The 21,616-nt window shown below is 42.9% G+C and overlaps 1 protein-coding gene across 2 annotated transcripts in view; it reads right to left on the bottom strand.

Annotated features, from left to right (window-relative positions):
• ABHD2 (abhydrolase domain containing 2, acylglycerol lipase) overlaps nucleotides 1-21,616 on the bottom strand; it is a 62,548-nt gene that overhangs the window by 15,988 nt on the left and 24,944 nt on the right. For both annotated transcript variants that reach the window (XM_067555670.1, XM_067555671.1), the window contains 3 exons: nucleotides 11,935-12,110; nucleotides 9,283-9,450; nucleotides 2,010-2,193 (listed from right to left, as the gene is read on the bottom strand). In XM_067555670.1, the coding sequence (XP_067411771.1) occupies nucleotides 2,010-2,193; nucleotides 9,283-9,450; nucleotides 11,935-12,110 (528 nt within the window). The remainder of the gene's footprint in view (nucleotides 1-2,009; nucleotides 2,194-9,282; nucleotides 9,451-11,934; nucleotides 12,111-21,616) is intronic.

Below are 21,616 nucleotides of genomic sequence, written 5' to 3'. Positions count from 1 at the left end.
TCATCTACACTGATCAGCCATGTCATACCATAGGTATTCAGGGCTTACATACAGACTTGATGTAAGAGGCCAGTTTAATTGATTAGGTCAGGTCTGGGGAAGTAATGGTTAGCAGTGAAATCTGGAGGAGTTTTGTACCCACCCATCCCCCATCTCCAGTCCCTACACATTGCACACCAGTGACAGAAAATGTTTACACATACTCCACACCCTTCTAAGAGATTTTTATAAATAGCCCCTCTTCAACCAGCTATTTGGCTAATGAGCATTTAAAAGCAGCAATGGAGGTTAGACAAGGAGACTTATTTGAAAAGCCTTCTTGCAAATACAGAACATCCGATGTGCATTACTGTGTAAGTGGACATTTGCAAGAAGAATCTCAGCCAGCAGAGGGAGTCACGAGCTCAACAAGCAACTAATTTTCTGCACTGCAAGGAGCACTCAAGGAAGCAGATGTTACTTCACACTGAAAAAAGTCAGAGTCCAATATCATGATTACAGGTCCCGCCCTAGACTGCCAATCCACCAGAGGTTCAGGAGCTATTACTAAAACCTGCATACAAGGAACCATGTTACTCTGAACAGGAGTTTTGGCTACAAATATGGGAACTTAGCGCACACTTTAATAGACAAAATGAAAGGACTAGAGCCAGGTCTAGCACTTGCAAGCCCTGCGTATAGCCAGCCTCCATAGCTCTGCTGCTGCAACCACAGCAGACCGAGAGCACCTCCTGATCTAGCAGTCCTGGACCCACCCAACATTCCAGACATCTCCTGAGCATACAGAAATCCTGACTAGGAAGCAGGTAAACATTCACAGGTAGAACTAGGAGTAGGCCCCACACTTTCTTACGACTCATGTCAGGTATGACCTGAACTCTGAGGTTATAAGTTGGTCATTAGTTTAAATTGCTGCATTCTAGCTTTGGGTAATAGTCTGATGCTATTAAAAAGCTTCTGGAAACCAAGGTTGAAAACAGGTTCAACTGCATGCACGCTCTTCCATAGAGTTGGTTGAACATTGAGGTGGCTATTATCTAACTAAACCAGCATTACTATGCATGCAGTCAGAGCACCTAAAAGTTGTTTAGTTTATTGTTTATAATTCAGCCGTCAAATCCCTCAGTTTCAGGTGTGTGCAGTGAGCCCATCATCCAAGTTTTTAGGTTCCTCTGCCAGGCTGAAATTATCTTTGCAACACCGATCCTTCAATACAGGGAACAGACATTTTTGCAGCAAGAACATTGTTGCTTATCCTCCTCTTTTTGAGATGGAGACAGAGTCAGTAATTATTCATCTTTCTGTGTGGCAATAGAAATCTTATCAGCTTCTGGAGAAAACTGCAACTCTAGAGAAGCTCTGCACTCGAAAGCCATGGTAACTGGCACAAAGGGTTAGGTTTTGGCAGCTTTTGTGGGGCCAGGAATCACTGAACAAAGGTGGTTTTAGTGTTCTTTCCAGTGGAGAGGTTCTGACTATTAGAACTGACTCTTTCCCAATGCTCCCTTCCCAATTATGAGACAAACACATTACAGAGATGCCATTCTAGCCCACAACTTTGTGCGGTATGCCATTCACCATCATCAATTCTCAGTCTAAACTTGGGCTTGTAGTACATTACTATTAACACCAGGTGGAGCTCTTAAAGCTTCCTTTTGGAAGACCACATCTTGTTTTGCCCGACTAAGTGGCAGATTAAAGTGGACCTTTATGAATCCCAAGATACTTGCTGCTTGTACTGGTCAGACTAGTCAGAAATGTTCTTTCCTGTGAACCTGGAGTCTCCTCAATAAACAACCATGCAGCCCAACCGGCCTGGCCAATGGATCACACCAGGAGAGACTGGGAGATAGGGAAGTCAAGTCTGTGTTTACAGAAGGTAAAGGCAGCATTTAGTGAGTCCAGAGTGTCTCACTCAGAGGTCAGGGTGATGCATACTGGCAGGACAGGGAGCCGCTTGTGTCCTTGCTGCCAGTGCTGTACTGCTACTGGAACCTGTGTAGACTTACCGTAGTGCGCTGTATCCTTGGCAAACACTGACACAGCACAGCACTCTCTCCTGGTTGGCCTGGGTCTCTCCTAGGTACTTGCATACAATGTTTCCACCCAGGCTGAAGCCTACCACAACCAGCTGGGTCTGAGGGTAGGTCTTCTTAATGTAGTTAACCATGGCTCCAAATTCCCAGGTGCAACCTGTGAGAAAGACCAAGTTCAAAGTAATGTTGTAAACTGAGTGCTAGACCCCTCTCCAGCTTTTAAGCAGCTACAGCGACTAGACTGGAAGTGTGTGTGCCTTCCAGCACTGGCCTCAGAAGAGAAGCTCTCCAGAGTGGAGGAATCCTGGCTACTTCAAGCTCAGTAAAGCTGCTGCAAGTTTCACTACTTCTAAAGGAGAAATGGGCAGACTGTACCAGACAGCAGCTGGGTAGAGCATGCTTGCCACACATGCTGGGGAACAGACAATACTTCAGCATGTCAGGAACACTACTGTGTGAGGGTGCAACTTTCCACCTCCTAGATTCATGCATCAAATGCAAGGCATGGATGCCAACATGTCACTGTAGGAGTTTTCCCATAGACAGAAACCACCCTAGATGCTACCCATAATGCAGGGGAATAGACTAGCACCCCACTAACAGACCTTTGAGTATAAAGGATCCCAAGTTCAGTTTCAGCTAGTACTGCCTTTGGAATAGGGCATCATGCTATACCCAGCATTTCAGGAACAGCAAGACTGCATTCATTTTATATTTGATTAGCTCAGAACCAGGGGACGGGAATAATAGGTTCGTCTCCCTTCCTTCCACTGAAGGGAGAAACATCATTTAGATGGAAGTTACAAGCAGGGTGCCATAGCAAAGTCTTATGGGACTATGACCAATAACTCTGGAGTTGTCCCTAACTGAGCAGATAGACTGGCTTGCTTGTTCAATCTCCCAGTAAGACAGAACAAACGAAATGGTGCTTTGATGAGAGGTGTCTTAAATCTATCCCCCAAAAGATAGTTTTCATGAACTCAAGTGTTCACTATAGAGATTTAGCTCTCATCTAATGTCTAAGCAGAAGGGTAATTGTATTTGCCTAGAAAATGGAGCTCTCTTTCAGCTCAAACCTTAAGGTTTATAAATGTATACATGAGCACTGACTACAGAAAGTTCTCGTAGACTCAAAGGCATTAAGGCCAGAAGGGACTATCATGACAACCATCTAGGCTGACCTCCTGCACATTGCAGGCCACAGAGTCTCACCCACCCACTGCTGTAATAGGCCCAAAACAACTGGCTGAGTTACTGAAGTCTTCAAAGCTTGATTTAGAAACTTCAATTTACAGAGAATCCACCATTTATTCTAGTTCAAACCAACAAGTGACCCATACCCCACACCGCAGAGGAAAGAGAAAAAACAAAAACCCTCTCCACAAAAACAAGGGTCTCTGCCAATCTGACCTGGTGGAAAATTCCTTCCCAGCCCCAAATACGGTGATCCGTTAGATCCTGAGCACATGGGCAAGACCCACCAGACACAAACCCAGGATTCTCTATAGTGACTCAGGAGTTCTCCCTCTCGTGTCCCATCTCTGGCTGTTGGAGACATCTACTAATAGTATTTGCAGACAGGCCATATGCCTTGTCCCGTCCTATCCTACAGATCCAGAAATATCGCTTCCCCATTTGCTAGTTGACCAGAAGAGCTTCCAGTTTTCAGAAACTGTCTCCTTTAATGATTAGGGAGGAGTGGCTGTTTTAGCACTGCCACCAGTGCTTGCATTCCCATTTGGATTCAGAGAGGACAGCACATGCAGAGTAGCGTTCATGCTCAAGTTTACATATACTGATCTCCAGGAAGAATGACTTATTTGCTGCACTCTGGACTGACTGTGACATCATCCTCAGCAGCTGGAGGGATCTTCAGTACCAGATTAAAGAGTCTTTCAAATGCCATGTTTTGATCACTAGCCATCTGCCCTTTCCTCCCGCCCTGCTCCCTGAGGTCATGCCCAAGTTCAAACTTCAGCCTCTCCCTCCCCATCTGGAAATAGTTAGATGACTTCAACAAAGCTCAGACAACGTGTCCTAGTCCCTGAGAATGTATTCTGCATTTGATACTCAGTCCTTTATTTAAGGTGAAGGCTGGATTAATTCACAGGATTGGGAGTTAGGAGACCTGTGTTTTTATTCCAGGCTCTGACACTGGCCTATTGTGACCTCAAGTGTTGACTAATATATGCTGGCTAGCATACAGGTGTATAAAACTCAGTAATAATGTGTTATCTGCACCATATATATTAGTATGCGGTAAGCACAAATATCGTAGCTATACAGCCTAAATTGGCCTCACCCTTCACTTCAATCCTGTTCACTGATGCTAAGTATCCCATAACACCTTGCATTAGCTGAAGTAAGCTTTGGCTTAAGTAGATAGGAAAGGTGTCAGGTGGGAGTATTTTACCATAGCAACAAGTAGGGAGTTATTCTCTCAGGCCAGTAATGGAAGGAGGAAGGAGACAGGATAGATGATTGTTCTACGCTGGTACAAACCTAGAAGGTACCTTCATAGACCAGCACCTGGAATTCTAGTATCCAAAACAAAGATATAGAAAGGAACAAAACAACAAGTTAAGGAACTGGGACAAACAGGTGGGCTGAATTTTAGTGACTTGTAAAGAAATACATAACTTGTAAAATCATCCTATAAATCCGACCAGCTGAAATGCATAACTTTGAGAGCACACCTTCTGCATAAGGTGAATGCTGCCCAAGACAGCTTCCCCAAGTCTGATACTGTACAGAACCGTTTTCCTGTATTATATTATTATTGGCTTATAGCAATAAACTTGACTGATATTGGTTTATTTGTATATTCCTGTGTATATTTCATAACAAAACCATAGTGTGGCCAACCAATTGATTACACTATTTATCTACATTAAGAAAGTCACTCATCTCACTTCATCTCTACCTCTGTTGCCTTCTTTGTGAAATACATCCTTTCCTGTCTCAAGCATTTTGAAAGATGTGGCTGAAGAGTGTTAAGGAGTGTTATGGGTGCCCTGTATATGGGGTGATCTCACTACAAGTACCTATGGAATGCAGAATCTGTTAGTCTGCCTTCCTGTCACAGTTACAACAGTCACATCTGGGTACCCACAGTTTGGTTTTAGCTGTGTTGGTCCCAGGATATTAGAGAGACAAAGGTGGATAGCTTTTATTGGACCAACTCCAGCCAGGGAGAGAGAGAAGCTTTTGAGCTTAAACAGAGCTCTTCAGATCACTCCTGGCTAAAGTTCATATAGGAGTGAGTAGGATACATACAATATATTGTGCTCCCTGCCTTTGGTAAAGCAAACATGTCAGATCTGTGGCTAGAATAGTGGTGGGAAGCCAGTACTAGAGCATTCTTCTTTGAGACTGGAATTCCTGGAGAACCTAGAACATGGATAAACTTGTATGGCTCTATGAATAACTCTCATCACCCCTTAACCCAGGGATGTAGCCAGTGCCTGAAACTGAGCTGGTGGAGACCAACCAGCAGAAGAACTCTCCTCTCCCCATTTTCTGTCTCCTCCTTCACCCTTTCCTCTGTTTTCTCCCCATCACAGATGCTCTTTAGGCCAGTCCTACATGACCCATTTTGAATGGATTCACTCTGGAGGCAGAGCTCTTCAGCTGCAGATAACAGCCACAGCCTGTTAGATCTTTTAAATTTGTGACATTCCAGGGAAGTTTCATAGCTGCATGGATCTCTCTGGCTAACAGGCTTAGCTCTCAGGCTAGTATTTAACAGAGTTCCCAATGCCTGCCCTCATGGTAGCACAACTGAGCAAGAGGAGAGACAAGCTCTAATAGGAAGGAACAGCAGTCCAGGGTCTACAGCAAAGTTCAGAGATGAGATGGTCCCTCTCCTGAATCACTGCCTCAGGGAGGCAAGAGTCTTCTGCTAGCTAAAGGGCAGGCATGCAAAGACTCAGATCCTTATTACACATGAGAAAGAAGTTGGCAAGAGCCAACAGGTCTTCCTTACTTAAAGCGCCTTAGAAACAGATCAGCAGGGTCTGCTCAGGATTTAGGAGAGTTTCATTTGCCTCCAGAGGAGTTACAGGCACTCATGGAGTTTCTGGCCACATCTTTGTATCCTCTTCTGAAACACCATTTGGTAGGGTTGTTTTTTGCTTTGTTTTGTTTTTTAAAGTCAGTCAGTAATACTGGACAAATCTCAGCAGCTCCTTCCTGTACCTCTTAAAACTAGGAGGGGAATGTTCCTATTTCTCCAGAGAAAAAAGGTCACTACCAAAGCTGGAATACACCAGGACATTGCATCCATAGGCCTTGCAATTAGAAATGGCCACCCAACAAGAGGAGGTACGGAAGTCCAACACTGACTTAAACCCCAAAATAAATGCCACACATCTGACCCAATACAGTAGCCACTGTGTTTTACTGAAGAACTCCTTGCTGCTCCAGAGGCCACATCACTACAGTTCTACCCCAAAGCCTGTCCTGCAATGCAAGTCCAAAGAATTTTTATTTAAAATCCATTAATGCCAGCTCTAAGGCCTTGTCTTGAAGGGCTAATGCACTCTCCGGGGGTGTGATTTTTAAAGCACACTAGAATGGTGCACATTCATTGGTCTCTATACACCCTGCTGGTGCACTTTAACATAGTGCTGTTTGAAACAGTAGTACGTGACAATGCACTGGGGAATCTTCAATGCATACCAGCAGGGTCTACATGGACCAATGAATGCACAACACATTAGTGCGCTTTAGAAATCACCGCTCCACAGAGCGCATTACCTACCCCGCCTCGTAGACAAGCCCTCATACTGCTCCACTCCAATCAGCAAGGTCATTTTCGACACCTGATCAGGTTAGTGTTTTGACTAGCTAAGTGTACTGCAGTGCTCAGAATTGGTTAGAACTTTTAAGGAACCTGCTGTTTCAACTTGGCACGCTTTGGGGCTGTGTCTGGTTTTGGCCGATTTAGAACACTTTGCAGTGTTAACATTCTTAATAAGCGGTTTCTCCTCAGGATGACAAATGCAGGGCTGCTTTGGTTTCCTCTGGAAGAAGCCAGCAGTCAAAATCGTTTCTGAACATTTGACATGAGGGCTGCAGCAACAGCTTCAGAAACCTGAAACCGAACTAGCAACAAGTCAGGTCTGGTCTATGGGACAAATAATTCAAAGGGTCCCTGATTTAGGTTCTCTCCTTCCCAAGGGATATTGTAGCTGTTGCTGAATTCCTATTCCTGTTGCTGGTCTATTTGGCTTGGAGTCAGAGGAAAGTCTACATTCCTGAGTTTACTAGACTTGCCTGGCTCTCTGTTTGACAGGGCATTCTTTAAATGAAGTTATTTTTTTGAGCCATCATGAGGAAATGCTGGGCATTCCTGGCCCTTGGCAAGACTATATGAAGAAATAAAGAGCCACGTCTCTAGCGCTGCACTAGAGAGTATCGCCCTAGGGTGTGAGCTAAAGCCCCATGGAGTCAAGGGAAAAAGTGCTATTAATTTCAGTAAGTTTTGGATAACATGTGGGCTAGGCTCTCTTTAAGGCTTCTCAGATTTGACACTAGCTGGAGACAGAACTGCAAGTTTAAAGAATATGGCCTTGATTTGTAAGGCACACTAGGTAGAGTTGTAATGAGCCCATGTACTCACAATAGATCAGCTATTTAAATGTTACATGATTACTATTTTCATTTCACTACATGCTCCTGCTCTTAGTCATCATTCTGACCAATTCAGACACACGAGTTATTTTTAGGCCTGAAATTAAAATTGGCCTAATCAAAGCCAAGATTTTCAGGAGTGACTAGTGGCTGGGAGAAATGAGGGATGGGGGAAGCTGGAGGATGGGACTTGTCACCTTACAGAGGCTGGATTTACAGAGGGCGGGTACTCAGCACTTATTGAAAGAGAGTCAGGCCCTTTGAAGGAGTCTCACGTTGGGCTGCCAAAATTTAAGATGGCCGAAGCCACCAGTCAGTTTTGAAAGCCTTGGCCCACGTACAAACTACTGCTGGGGTGTTTATATACTGCAATACTCCAGGAAAACCTCAACTTCAATCCATACAGCATTGATTTGACTGGTTCCCCAGTGTGAAAGGTGAGGGAACTGAATTCTCTTCAACAGCAGCTTAAAAGTACTTGTTACTCCCCAAAGTTAGTCTAGTTTTTCTATAGCACTTTCCATACTTTATGGCCTTGAAGATCCCTGAAGTTTAATACCAGTAACACAGTACTGCTAGCTCAACAGACAAACAGCAGCCAGAAAGCTCAATGTTGCAATATATTTCTAATTTAAACAAAACAAGAACCACTCAAGGACTAAAAGTCTGCATGCGAAATACCAACTTAAAATGAAATCTGACACTGCGGTTTTAGACAAACTGATAATCCTCCATTCTAGCACTAAGTATGAAGCATCTCCATTCACTTTCATCAAGACAAATGTTTGCAATAAAAAGGGTACAAAAGAAGTCTGGGCTACTTGTCTTGCCCGCAGTGATTACTTTTACTGAACTGCCAGTACAGCATTCCTGGGTAACCAACTTTAGAGCTCCCACTCTTGAGATCATGTAACAATGAGCAACTTAGAATTAAAATAGCTGTACCTGTCTAAGCACAGGTTTGAACTATGTCAATCGGTTCCCAAACCCCAGGATAGCTGGCATTTCATAACAAAGGTTAGTCCTGCTTTGAGCAGATAGACCTCCTGAGGTCCCTTCCAACTCTAATATTCTATGATTCTATGGAGAGATGCTGATAAGCCCTTTGTTCCCCTTGGTGCAGAGAAACTAGTCTGAGAAAGCTGAAACCCCCACACCCAATATACAAGCCCGTGAAATTCAAGCCAGTATGTCACTTAATTCAGCAAGACACAGAATTACCTGGGCTGGCTTTCCCTGGCATTCACTTCTCATCCAGGGGCCAGTACCGTATTTTTTCCATCCCAGGGTGGGGATGTACCAGGCTACCCAAAGGCACCTGATCTTCCTAGGCAGCTCACCATGTTACGTGATATTTTCCAAGACCTCTCAAGGAGAATGCCTTCCTAGGATAACCTATTGTACCGCTAATATGAAATCTTACACTCTCCTCCCTTCAACCCCCCGTCTTTCAATACCTTTCCAGATCCATTTAAGCAGCCACAAGTGCTCCTTGGTATGTGCTCTCTTTCCCTCAAATAAAAGAAGCCAGGACTAGTTTGCCTAACACTGGGGACCCTCAGAAACCAATTAACTTCTAGGAAATGAATTAGAAAAGCTGAGGAGTACTTACCATATGTGAACATGCGTGGAGAAGTGAGCTCAATATTTGGCAAGGCTCCCAGGTGATTCAAGACAGCACATCTATAACCATTTTTCTGGGCATAATCAACAAAGGTGCGGATGTACTGTTTCTCGCTGTGGTTAGCAATTCCAGGGCAGATGACCATTGTGACATCCTCTGTACATTTAATAAGGGGGGAAAAGACAGCTCAGGTACAGGTTGAAGTGACAGTTACTCAAGCAGTTTTTAGAAGCATTCTATTTCAAGTCAATAGAAAAGGCTTTGACATAAGGACAGCTAGAACATGACTTTACTACCAAGCAAATAAAACTGAAATTAGCCTAGAATGAGGTGCGGTAGCAAAACTGTAAGTGCAAAGAAGACAAACGTGCAACTCTTGTTGGAAAGGGAGCTGCACAGACTTTCTGGAGAGACTTCATGAAAGTTTGCATCAGCAGTTCTACAGGCACCTCCTAGAGGCAAGAATTCTGTATCAGTTAAGAACAATATACATATTAAATATTTTCCCCCAGCAGTAGTCTACTGTGATAGCTGAAAACTCTGGGAATCCTGAAAACTGCTGCTTCCCCACGCTACAGACAGCATGCCCCTTGAGGGCAATAAAAGATGGTTTTTCCCTGGGTTCGTTATTGCTACTAAGCCTACTTCCCCCTGCCAGGCCCACTGGAGGAGTCAATTTAGGCCAAAAACTGCAAGTTCCACTATAAATAGATATGCACAAGAGGTTTATTCCCTTTAGTTCTGCTCTCACAAAAGTTAAATGTGGAGGTAGGAGATACAGAAGTGTAGCTGCTACCGCCCCAAGTCTTCTGGGGAAAAAAATCTTGTTACGAGGTACTATTTCCTGCATATGTCGACATGGGGAGACATCCTTTGATTAAATTAGATGAGGCTAGCATCTACAGCAGAAGCATTTATTCTACAACAACTGAACAAAACCCTTCTCATCAACCCAAGATTAAGTGACAAAAGCCATGTCAAACTGTTGGACTAAAGGTCTCTACTTACTTTGGGGAACTACAGTAACTTATTATAATACCTAAAAACCCTACAGTCAAAAAAATCCAAGTGAACTTGGCCAGTCTGATATCGAACTCATGACTGTCACCATTCAGCTTCTCTGTTCAATAGCTAATTCTCTGAAATAGAATTAGGCAAAGAGCTTGATGTGCTCTGAGATGGATGAGCACATCTCTGCCTCTCAGGAAAGTCAGCTACTGCATTTTTGTACTTTGTGAGCAAACCGTAATTGAGGTCCCAAGACACTGTCATGCAGCACTAGTTATCAAACAAGAGTGCTTTAGTTCTACATCATGTTCCCTAGCAGCCTCTACTTACTGCAAAGTTTTGCTTCCCATTAGCTTCTCCCCAGCTTCACAGATGACCTGGACTAGAATGACAGTGATTGTCACTGTGCAGCATCCTACCACAAAGTGAGGATTCTAGCTCATATTTGTTTCTGAAGAGAACTCCTTTAAATTGATTAGACAGAATAAACATCCTGCAAGTGAAGCCAGCTATGGAGAATTAGAATTCACATTGTTTCAGTGAAATCCCAGTTCAACAGAACCATGCTGGTATCAATGAGCTGAAAGATCAAGTTCTCCCTGACAGCCTAGTGTTTAATCAAATGGAGAAGCTCATGATTTTGCATTTACTAGGGCAGTTGTTTTCTAACATACAAATACAGTTACCCACTGACATCTGGAATCACCTGGTTTTGTACCCTAAGTGTGTTTAAGTTCTCCTCTTTTAAAGATTGAATCTTGAGTCCAGGATGACTTTAGAAGGAAAGGATCTGATCATAAAGCAGTTTTAAATTAATTTTTTTTCCAAAGTGCTGTAAATACCGAGATTCTCCTTTGCTCTCTCTCGAGATAACTCTGTACAGATAAAAAGTCAATGCAGACCCCGGCTATCTGGCTTGACACATCACTAGTGATGGTTCTCCCTCAGGCTTGCCATCTAAATAAGTGTTTACACTTCATTGTGATTCAACGGTTCCCATAGCAGCAACTGAATGTTTTGGCTTGATCTGTGCACTTTATCTGTTTGGGAGCTTTAGAAAATGTTGATCCACAGGCAGGAAAGCCAACACCCTTGACTCTTGGACAGCTCCTAGCATATGCCATAGCATGGAATTATTGCTAACCTATCCCATTTTATCTTCTGAAACTTCTTATTTATGCAAGAGGCTGCATATTCAATTCCTTCCTATCTCACACCAGGATGTAATGCAAGCTGGCAGTTTGAGAGTCATTAAATCTTGGGAATATGGAATATGTCCTTTACCTGTTCTATGTGCAACTCTGGCAGTCATTTATGCATGGCTAACTCCTAAATTTCGTGCTTCATGTTCTGTACTTTATTTTCCCAAACATCTGTAACAAACCTTTTATGGCCCCTGCTCTGAAGTTTAATACATAGATACAGAGCAGTGCAAATTTTGTAAGCAATATCTAATTTGGGAGGCTATGAGTCCTCATCTCCCCCACTCACAGAGTCAAAGTTATCCCCCAATCTTTCTGGCTTTCTCAAGGACAGCAGTGTAGTTTTTCTAAATATACTTAACAAATATTTAGACACGTCTCCAACCAGACACACTAAAGCCATACATTCCAACTAGGTTGTTTGACAAACCTCTAATACAGTGTTCAGCCAGGGGCTCAAAGAGATCAAAGGTGGCTGTTGCTCCATCTGACATTGTGAGATACTTGCGAAGTCCATAAGGATGTGGTGATCTCACTCTCCCCATCTTCCCATACAGAGCGGTCTGGATATGTCCACTCTTTCCCCAGATCATGGGTGGTATGTACCTGCGAGGAGAGAGAGGGGATTTGGTTTTGTAGTCTTGAGCTTCTAAGAATTGATTTGCAATTCTCAGACACACCAGAGACATTCCCTCTGTCACTTCCTGCGATTAGAGGAACAAGGGTTTCAATATATGCTGCTATGATTAGCAGTGCTGTAATGAACAGCTCTGCCAGCTTAGAGTGGAAGAAAAGGAAATGCTCCCCATACTGAAGTCTAGTCAGCACTGATAGCAGAAAGGCCAGGATTCAGAAGCTCCAGCACATTAAGGTGTTAATGATAGGACTAGCGTACACATGCTGTTCCAGAAACCAATATCCCTTGTGGTCTATTGGAACAGTGAAAATGGGACAGGCCACCTCTTCAGATTTTAGGTGGCATAAGTGACTAATTTAAGTAAACAGGTATTAAGCCATTTAGAAATTTGGACCCAGACAGACACTCGTTGAGCATGAGCATAAGGCTACATAGCAAGTCAGTGGCTGAGCCAGTTTTAGGACTCTGCGGTATGGCTGTCAGTCCCATGCCAAGTCCCTTAATATAACACATGCCTTCCTGATAGGTGGTGGTGACTCAGTGCTTGTACATAGCTCTGAAGAGCACAGTGCTAGATAAGTGTATATTATTGGGCCACTCTGCCTCTCATGCTGCTAGAGTGAGAACTAAAGAAAAAACCCAAAACAACCCAAATCCATTGCAGGGAGCTAAATAAAGCATTTCCTGTCAAAGGAGGGAAGCACATCTGTACTAAGCTTATCAGAAGCGTGCTAGGGCTGGATGCCAGGGCAGATGGCTTTTTATCTGTGGTTTACTGTTCCTTGAGAACTCAAGAGGAAAATGTGGAGGTTTGGGGGAGGGGCAGGAAGGGGATGGTTTTATCTCTTTCGCTAACACACTAACACAGCTGGCAAGAATTCAGTTAATGAGAGGCATAAAACTGTACAGGCATGAAAGGTCAAACATCTCAACACCACACAAGGGGGACAGGGACCCAGCCATGCCTCAAAGGGATACGAATACAAATCATCCCTTAACATTAAATGTATGAATATGATTCATTAACTAGCAGGAGAAAAATAGTCCCAAGGGACATAGGTCAGCACACATCCCAGTTAGGAGTCAAGTTCCTTACTACACAGGGCATGTTACACAAAGCAGGTTTAAAGAGCAGCTGACAGTCTCCTGGGAATCTGAGACAGACTGTGCAGTAACAGCTCTGTGATGTTTTCAGGGCATTTTGACATTTGCTTCCTCTTTTATTGCTCCCGACCATATGAAGCAAAGTTCCTGTTTTCTTGTGAAGGGGTGAGGTGAGGGCTTTGCCAAAAGCAGGAGAACAGCTTGGATTCCTCCATTCAACTTTGCTGCTTACACAGTAGGCAATAGCCCAATAAAATGAGACTTCAATTAAAAGGCCTTTACACTGATGCTCTCCTTCCCAGCTCCTCCCCATCCTTACTTTCCCCTCCCCTTTCACACCACAATCCCTTGCTGTCATTCTGCTTTCCCACTTCAACTCTGAGTCCTCCCCAAAAAACTAAGTTTTTTGTAATTGACAAAATATAAACTGGATACAAAAGTAATATGAAACATTCCTATTGTGACCTGTCCGTGCCTAGGGTAGACTACCTGAAAATACCAAGGTCAGGATAGGCTGCAAAAGGAGAGCAGTGTCCCCCACCAGGGCTAGGAGAATCTGAAGTCAGACTTCCCAACCAGCCACAAACAATGCTTCTGATTCCCCACACTGATTATCAAGAAGCTAAAGCAAAATATACACAGCCCCTTTTACCGCATTTCAGTCTCTGGCTCCCAATCAACCACTTGGTCCAGTAAAGAGATAGGTTATTTAAAACTCTATGCGCTTTACCAAAAAGGTTCTTCTGACCCCAAAGGGTCAGCCACATTACCAAATCAGTATCAGTTTGGATCTTAACCACAATACCACACTGCCATCCAATCCTTTAGTAACTAAAAGGTTTATTATATAAAGGAAAGAAACAAACTAGAAGAGGAATGTTAAATGATTAAAGCCCTCACATCCATACAAATTATTTGAAAGTTCTCATGTATGAGGTTTTCATTAGAATTGTGGAGTTTGCAGGCTTGTATAGTCCCTCTGGTGTACCTCCAGTACCTGAATGGGTCTCAGTCCTTTGTTTCACAGCTTCAGTTGTAGATGAGTTGATCCAGAGGTAAGTAAGGCTAAAGACTCACTGAAGACAAAATGGATGTGGTGCAGCTGCCTTTTATGTTCCTTGGCCTTTGCCAGGCTACTTGTGGAAATTTACAGAAATAAGATGGAGTCCAGGGCCACATGAGTAAGTCCTGATGACTCATCAGGTGCATCTCTGGCTTCTCCCCTGGGCCCATTGTACCTATGAGTTTCCTTAATAGGTCATTAAGCAGGCTAGTGCTGTAGCCAACCTGTCTGGGGTGTCGCCCAGAAACACAGCATAAGTTGATAAACAGATACATCAAATGTATCCATAACTTTCAATACAAATATGACACATGCACATAAACATTATACTTAGCTAATTATAACCTTTCTAATGGTACCTGACATGGCGTACCTCACATGAATTAATGTAATTTTGAAATATTGATGTTAAATATTATCGTAAATGGTTCCCCTAATCAAGCCAGCGTCACACCTATAACCCTGACTGCCTTGCTTTTATGCCTCACGCTGCCGCTGTGGCATTTTAAGATTATATGAAGAGGATCTGACAATCTTCCTACGTTTGTGTAGCGCATAGCTCTCTAGGGCTGCTACTGCAATAAAGGAATTACTATAAAAAAATGTGTTGATTCGCTGAGCATACAGATTAGACTCCCTATTTCAGACACAGGGATTTTACATACAAGTAAAAATCTCAATACAACCTTAACTCAAGAATTACTACTAATGCTTCAATATTAAACAAAAAAAATTCATTACATTCAGTTAGGATTGCCAAATGCAATTTGACAGACATACTATTGAAAATATTATCCTTATAATTCCAAACATAGATGGGAGTTGAATTCACAAACTAAGACTGGACAATTCCAAAACTGATCTTCACATTCAGTTTCCCCCTGCCTATTAAAGGGAGTCAACTTTATTTCCTATTTAGTTACTACTTTATTAACAAAGAAGCAGCACTGAGGGTACAAGAGGTTTCCTTGAGCAGTCTGGCTGTATTTTTATTCTGTTCTGTTGTATGATTAATTGCCAAAAGTCTTATCAGGATCTGTTCTGAAGTATGATTTTTGGCAGGTAACTATATCAGGCTAGCGTTCTGAAGACCCTTGTAAACAGCTTGAAAGCATACACGTGGAACACGGCTTCCAAGCCAATGCTGCTGCCACCTGCAAGGGCTTTGCCAAAAAGGCAAGAGGAGCTGCTCTGGGGAAGTCATACAGAATAAGAGATTTGGCCCAAAATTGCAAGCCTGAAGGGGGGGGGGAGGAGGAGGAAGAGAGAGAGAGACAGGAAGATTCAGCCTGAAATGGCAAGCTGAGGAGGGGAGAAAGATTAGCTGGACAAGAAGCTTCACCTAGATCACGTGGCATGTGGAAGAAAGGAAACTTGTATGGAATAGCCCCCTTTCTCTCTGCCCCCAAAGAAGTCAAACAGACAGGAGCAGTTGCACTCTCCCATATTCACTCTAATACTGTAATATGTGAATGGAGCTAATACTACTGTGTATGTGAGCCATAAGCCTCAGGACATGCAAAAAGGTTATTACCAAACGTATTTTTATCTCTACAAGCATTGATTAGAAATATAACAAATATTCTTTAAAACTTGACGGGTGTTCATACATACTTTCCTATTAATAGCATTATATTTTAGAATAGTCTATAAGTGAGTCAGTTTAAGAGTCTCAAGCTTGAAGAATTTGCTAGAGGGCTCTGAAAAACCTTATCTCAATCTTTTTGGCTGAGGCAAGGGTCATATTTAAATACAAAACTAGTAGATTTGCTCTAAAAGCTACTGCTTTAAATGTGGAGAAGAAAGTATATTACTCATACATAAAGATTTAATCTCTGCTTTAAATGCAGATCTCAGCACAACCTTAGCTCACAGGTATTATGGTTCCTCCATGATACAGTTCCAGAAACACAGATGACGACATTTTAATCTCTCACAAAAGATATCCCCCTCCCATTTGTTGTATACTGATAATATATCTTAGTTCCCAGTAGCAGCAGTATGTATCCACTGCTATCACACCCATTCACATTACCCAGTGGACAAGAGTATGAAGAGGGAGAACAGTATTAGAAAAAAAAGGACTGATTCAAGTCCCTCTCATATCCCTCTGCATTCAAGAGTGGATCATCAGAGCTGAAACGAGATTACAGCTACTCTGAAAGTTTTTATAGGCCACAGTAATTCTGAAGCCCTATAAATTGTGGGAATGACTCTTCCAATTTAAAATGTTCCAGAGTGTCCCCAAACCAATACAATAAAAAGCCATATTTTACTTGGGAAATGCCTCTTCCTTCACAAACATGGCAAGAAAGCCCTGCCTGACTGAGCAGCACCTCAGAAATACCCAAGAAAGAAAACTACTGCTCCAACTCTCTCAACCAATAACTCTTTGAAACTAGCCTATGAGATCATCTGAAGGCACGCAATTTTCCTCCTACTCTTTATTGATCTAAAACATTTTTCCAAACTATGTATAGAAGCAGCACTGGAAATTCACCACAGCTACTTTAGTATTGCACAAATAGATCTATCCCAAACTCTTTACTGAGTTACATAAATAACGGCAGAGACTTTGGAGGTAGAGGACAGATTCAGGGGGAACTGGAGTCTGTTTTCCAAACATACTCTTGGAAGTCCAGAAGTTAGCCCCTTTTTAGCCATGCAGAAGGACATAACCAATATATGGCCACTTTTCCTCATGCTACTTTTAACATCAGGGTGTGGTAATTTATGCTGCTGACTTTGTGACAAGAGACAGAGAGCCAATACTGGAACTTGTTGATGTCAGAATTAAACATGCAGCACTTTAACCCAAAGTAAGGAACACTGAACTCTCCCCCAGGACATTCCTAGATATGAGCAAGGACCTTGCACAGCTGCTTAGTGAGAATGGAAAGTTACTGTCTGTATCTCTCAAGAGCTCAGATCCAGTTTGACATGTTTTGCCATTCTCCTATGCTTACTGCCCTCACTCCATCCCCTCAGCACAGTGTTGGAAGATACATTTGAAGAACTCAAAAAAGAAAAAGGTAGGTGTTACACAGAGACACATTGTTCCTGCAAGTGTAACATTCCAAGAAGGCACAAAAATAGATTCCAACCAAAGAAACAGGTACTTCTACAAGAGGCAAAAACAGAGGATAGAAGCCTCTGAGTGCTTTGTTTACAAAAGCACTGTAACCTTGTAACCATGTAAATTAGCCCTTAGTGTATTTTAGAGATTCTATCATCCAATTAGAAGCTACAAGGCAACTAATTGCATCTCTCTCTTATTGGTCAGACATCTCTATGCTAGGAGAGGTGCACTGGAGCTGGGTGACTGCCAGCAGCACTGTGCTGTATGCCAGCTATTCCAAAATTTTTCAGCAACTATGCACATAAGAGCAGATGAGATTTAAGTGTAGGATTATAGGTGAGGAAGGAATCGGGATAATGGGAACATGCTGGCCAAGAGAGATGGAACTAAATGACAATGTGTCTGAATTTTATTGTACAATCCAATTTTATAATGCCACAGATTACTTGCTAAAACAAGGATGTGAAATTCCGTTATTTATATAGCATGCCAGCTGCATGCAATTCCACATGCACAGTATATGCAGAGAGATGACTGAAAAAATCACAAAGCTATATTATGCAAGGCACAAACCAGCGCTGGATATATGGCTGATGGGACATGAGGCCCAGCTCTTCCAGCACTCAAACTGTTCTCTCAAAAGCAGATATTCCGTTTTTGTAAAAAGATCACAAATTCTGGTATCTATAATCCACATTAGGAGGTACTTTATTTTGTATTTTTACTCCTTCTCTGTGGTTGCGGTTCTTATTTTAAGTTAGATATTTAAGCGCTGAAAAAGAGGGTCCAAAATTTTGGACTGGCACCAATTAGCAGCTATAGCCCAAGACACTGGGATTTCACAGGATAAGGCATGCATCATCATCAAAAAGAGACAGGTACGTTTGGGAGAGAAGTTCTACACTTCTATTCCAAGAAGGGGCAGAAAGTTGCTGCTATCAGGAAAAGGAAGGGGGTTCTCAATGGAACTACTTCCCACATCTTCATCAACATTTTGTTCCCTTACAAATCTGATTTTCACTCCTACCCACCCAGTGATACTGTTGGAACATTAGGCTCATCAGTCTAACAGAGGCATGTGTTCAAAGAGCTACATACTCCCATTTTCCTACAGCCCTACCCTAAATGTTTATTTGATTGTAACAGCTGACGACTGCAGAGGCCCAAGATTTTCTTGGACAAAATTTTATCCAATTAAGTTTTAATAGAAAGAGCAAAAATATAGCTATATGCTTGCTGGGTCTAACACTACTAACATTAAAGGTTATTTTCAAGAGTTTAGATACCAAGGACATACTTCTTAACTCTAAGGCTAACTGGTTTGCCTACCTTTAATATGGTTCATATGCTACCTGTGAAAACTGACATGCCAACACTACTGAGCTTGTGAAACTAAACAAAGACATCAAACTATTGAAAAGACTAATGCACATCCTACTCCATGAACATCTGGCCTCTGGCTTTTTCTATAGCACTAGGAACAGTTCCCTAATAGAGCGATTCCAAGTCCTCCTGCATTCTTGCTTGCAAGAGGAAATCCTCCTGCTTGCACTCCTATCTGCCTCCCCAAACTTAGGAAGAATAAGGTCAGTATTAAACAGCAAGGTACTCCACAACAAGGGGAGGTGGGGGGGAGAGGGGGGTAAAGTCAAACAGCTAAGGCCTCTGAAGTAGATTTTTGTTCTTGTTGTTTGGAAGGGGAAAAAAAAACCAAAACAACAACTGTTCCCTTGGCAACTATGGCTAGTGTGTCCAGTTACTGACACTGTTCAGTGCTGCCTTTTTAATGAGAAAATTAAGACAGCAGCAAGTTCCATTTTCACGTCTTCCCTCATTTACATGCAACCCGGTTTACAGTTACTATCACATATCCAGTCATTCAGATGTAACAGATTTGGTGACCCTGCTGAGTCACAGAAACAAAATCCAGCCCAGAGGGGGTAAACCAGGACACCATTTTGGGTGCCAGTCAGCATCTGCAGAGCTTAAGATTTCTATTTTATTTTAGATTCACAGTCAATTCCTTCTCCCCACCTATGCTACGCTTCCAGCGTCTGATCCTATCACCCTAGATCAGTGTTTCTCAAATAGTGTTTTGCGGAACCCTGGGGTTCCGCGGGCTGTGTTGAAGGGTTCCGCGAAAAAGCGGAACAAAACAACACAAATCGCGCGCCGCTGAACAGCCGTGAGCGTGCCGCCGAAAACGGCTTACAGAGCGTGCCGCCGAAAAGGGGAAGATTTCCTGGACTTGTTGGCGGAGGGTATCGCATGGCCGCGCAAGGGTGCCACGGCGAAATATAATTGAGAAACACTGCCCTAGATCATTGCTGTCAGTTTGGAACTATTCCTGAGGAGCAAATCCATACTGCTGCCTTCAGAGACTTATGATTAGAAATTATATAAGCACTGATCTTAAGGGGTAATTCCAGAACAGCAGTTCATTTCACAACTCCAGTTGGACTTTGCACTTCAGCCTGCACAGCCACAAACCCTGAGGCAGTTTACATAGGTACATGCTTATACTTCAACAGAAAGGATTAAGTAAAAGGATGCAGACCGCAGGGATCCCAGAGTTTGTGCAGATATGTTCATAGGCTACCTACGTGCTCCCCACATCTCCATTTAAAATTCAGTGCCTGTTTCATTCAGAACATTTGAGGTTCTGCAAAATTCTATTTCTTGCACCAAAGGAGTCCAGGAAGCAGAACTTGCTCTCCGCACAGCCATTTATTCTTTGTATTTCACACAAGCTCTCAGAAGCGAGCAAGCAGAAAGCAAGCAAAGAGCCTTTTTAGGCATGTTACCTTAATATAGCATGCAAAATGCTCAGCTTTTCAGAAGACCTATTAAGTGGCTGAGCAGAGTTGAATTTAGAAGTATCATGCTGCTTTGCCTTGGGCAAGGACATCTTAGCATTCCTCATGTGTTTACACTTCCGTTGCTAAATGTTATAAGTACTCACTAGCCTTGGATGGTCAGGATAACCAGAATAGTACTCTGATGCCAAGACTGGGTTCCTTCTGCTGGAAACAGAGAGAGCTAGCCTAGGAAAACATGAGGAGCTATCCACAGTTTACATAATCTGCTTTGGATTTCTTTACATACCAAAGGCCACTCTATCAAGGTAACATAACTGAAATGGGTAAAGTGCAATCCCACCCCAGTCTTCATTTTTAATCATCTCCTACCAAATCTACAGCATTTGATTCAATGGATTTGTCCCACTTGTTCAGACAGCCTTCTCACAATGAGACGAAGGGGAGGAGGGGGGGGGATGTAAAAAAATAAAATAAAAAGAGGTCTTAAGATCCCTTACGTACCCAAGTCCCTACAGGACTGAGGAGATTCCGATCAAATGAGCAGTTCAGTAGAAGTTTATAAAAAATGCATGGAATTTAATGGACTTAAAACCATATTTAATGTCTCAGCTGTACCGAGACTAAATAAATAAAAGCAGCTAAAAACCAGTCTGACACACCAGAAGCCAAGGGACAGTCTCCCACACCCCGGCTTGAAGACGGGCAGCAGCCGCCTGCCCACATCCCTGGGTCCCAGCCAGAGCAGAAGCCTCCTCTGCCCCAGTTCAGATTGGGTGGTAGTCGCCCACCTCCTGGGCTGGCAGCCAGGCGGCAGCTACCTGCAACTTGCCCAGGTGGCAGCCCCCCTCGCTGGCTCAAAGCCCAGTGCCCAGAAAACATGTCAATTTCACTGCTCTAGCTGACAACTATGACAGTCCCAGATTTTACCAGTTACCTTCTTTTCTTGTTTCTCTCTCTCTCTCACCCCTTCCTCCTCAAAAAACTATGGCAAAAAATTGGCACGACGCTTTATAGTCCCCGGCACTGGCATGCCGCTCAAAGCCTCCTAGCTTTGGCCAACATCACCTCTAGCCGAGGTACATACTTGAGTTGTACACCCCTAGTGTAAAGGTGGTAAGCTACCCACACTAGATCTGACATCTGTCATCTCACGGCTTTATATACTCAGTCCTTCTTTCAACATATGGCTCACATTAGTCTGTAAATATAAAATCCCGTGGAAAATTGAGCGTTGGGGTACTTTTTAAAATTTTCAGAAGCTAGGGGGTACTTGCTACTTAAAAGGTCGAGAAACACTGTTTCACAGCACCTGGGTTTCTTGATTAAGGATGGCTGCAAACTTATGCAAGTTTGTCACAATCCTCTTCCCATTATTCACCTCTAACCTGCTGTAACTAGAACTGCGCTTGC

The sequence above is a fragment of the Emydura macquarii genome, unplaced genomic scaffold, assembly GCF_026122565.2.
Source record: "Emydura macquarii macquarii isolate MOO-44397 ecotype Brisbane River unplaced genomic scaffold, CSIRO-AGI_Emac_v2 contig_1644, whole genome shotgun sequence".
NCBI lineage: Eukaryota > Metazoa > Chordata > Testudines > Chelidae > Emydura > Emydura macquarii.
Note: the sequence above shows the minus strand (reverse complement) of the source record. Positions and strands in the feature narration are given on the sequence as shown.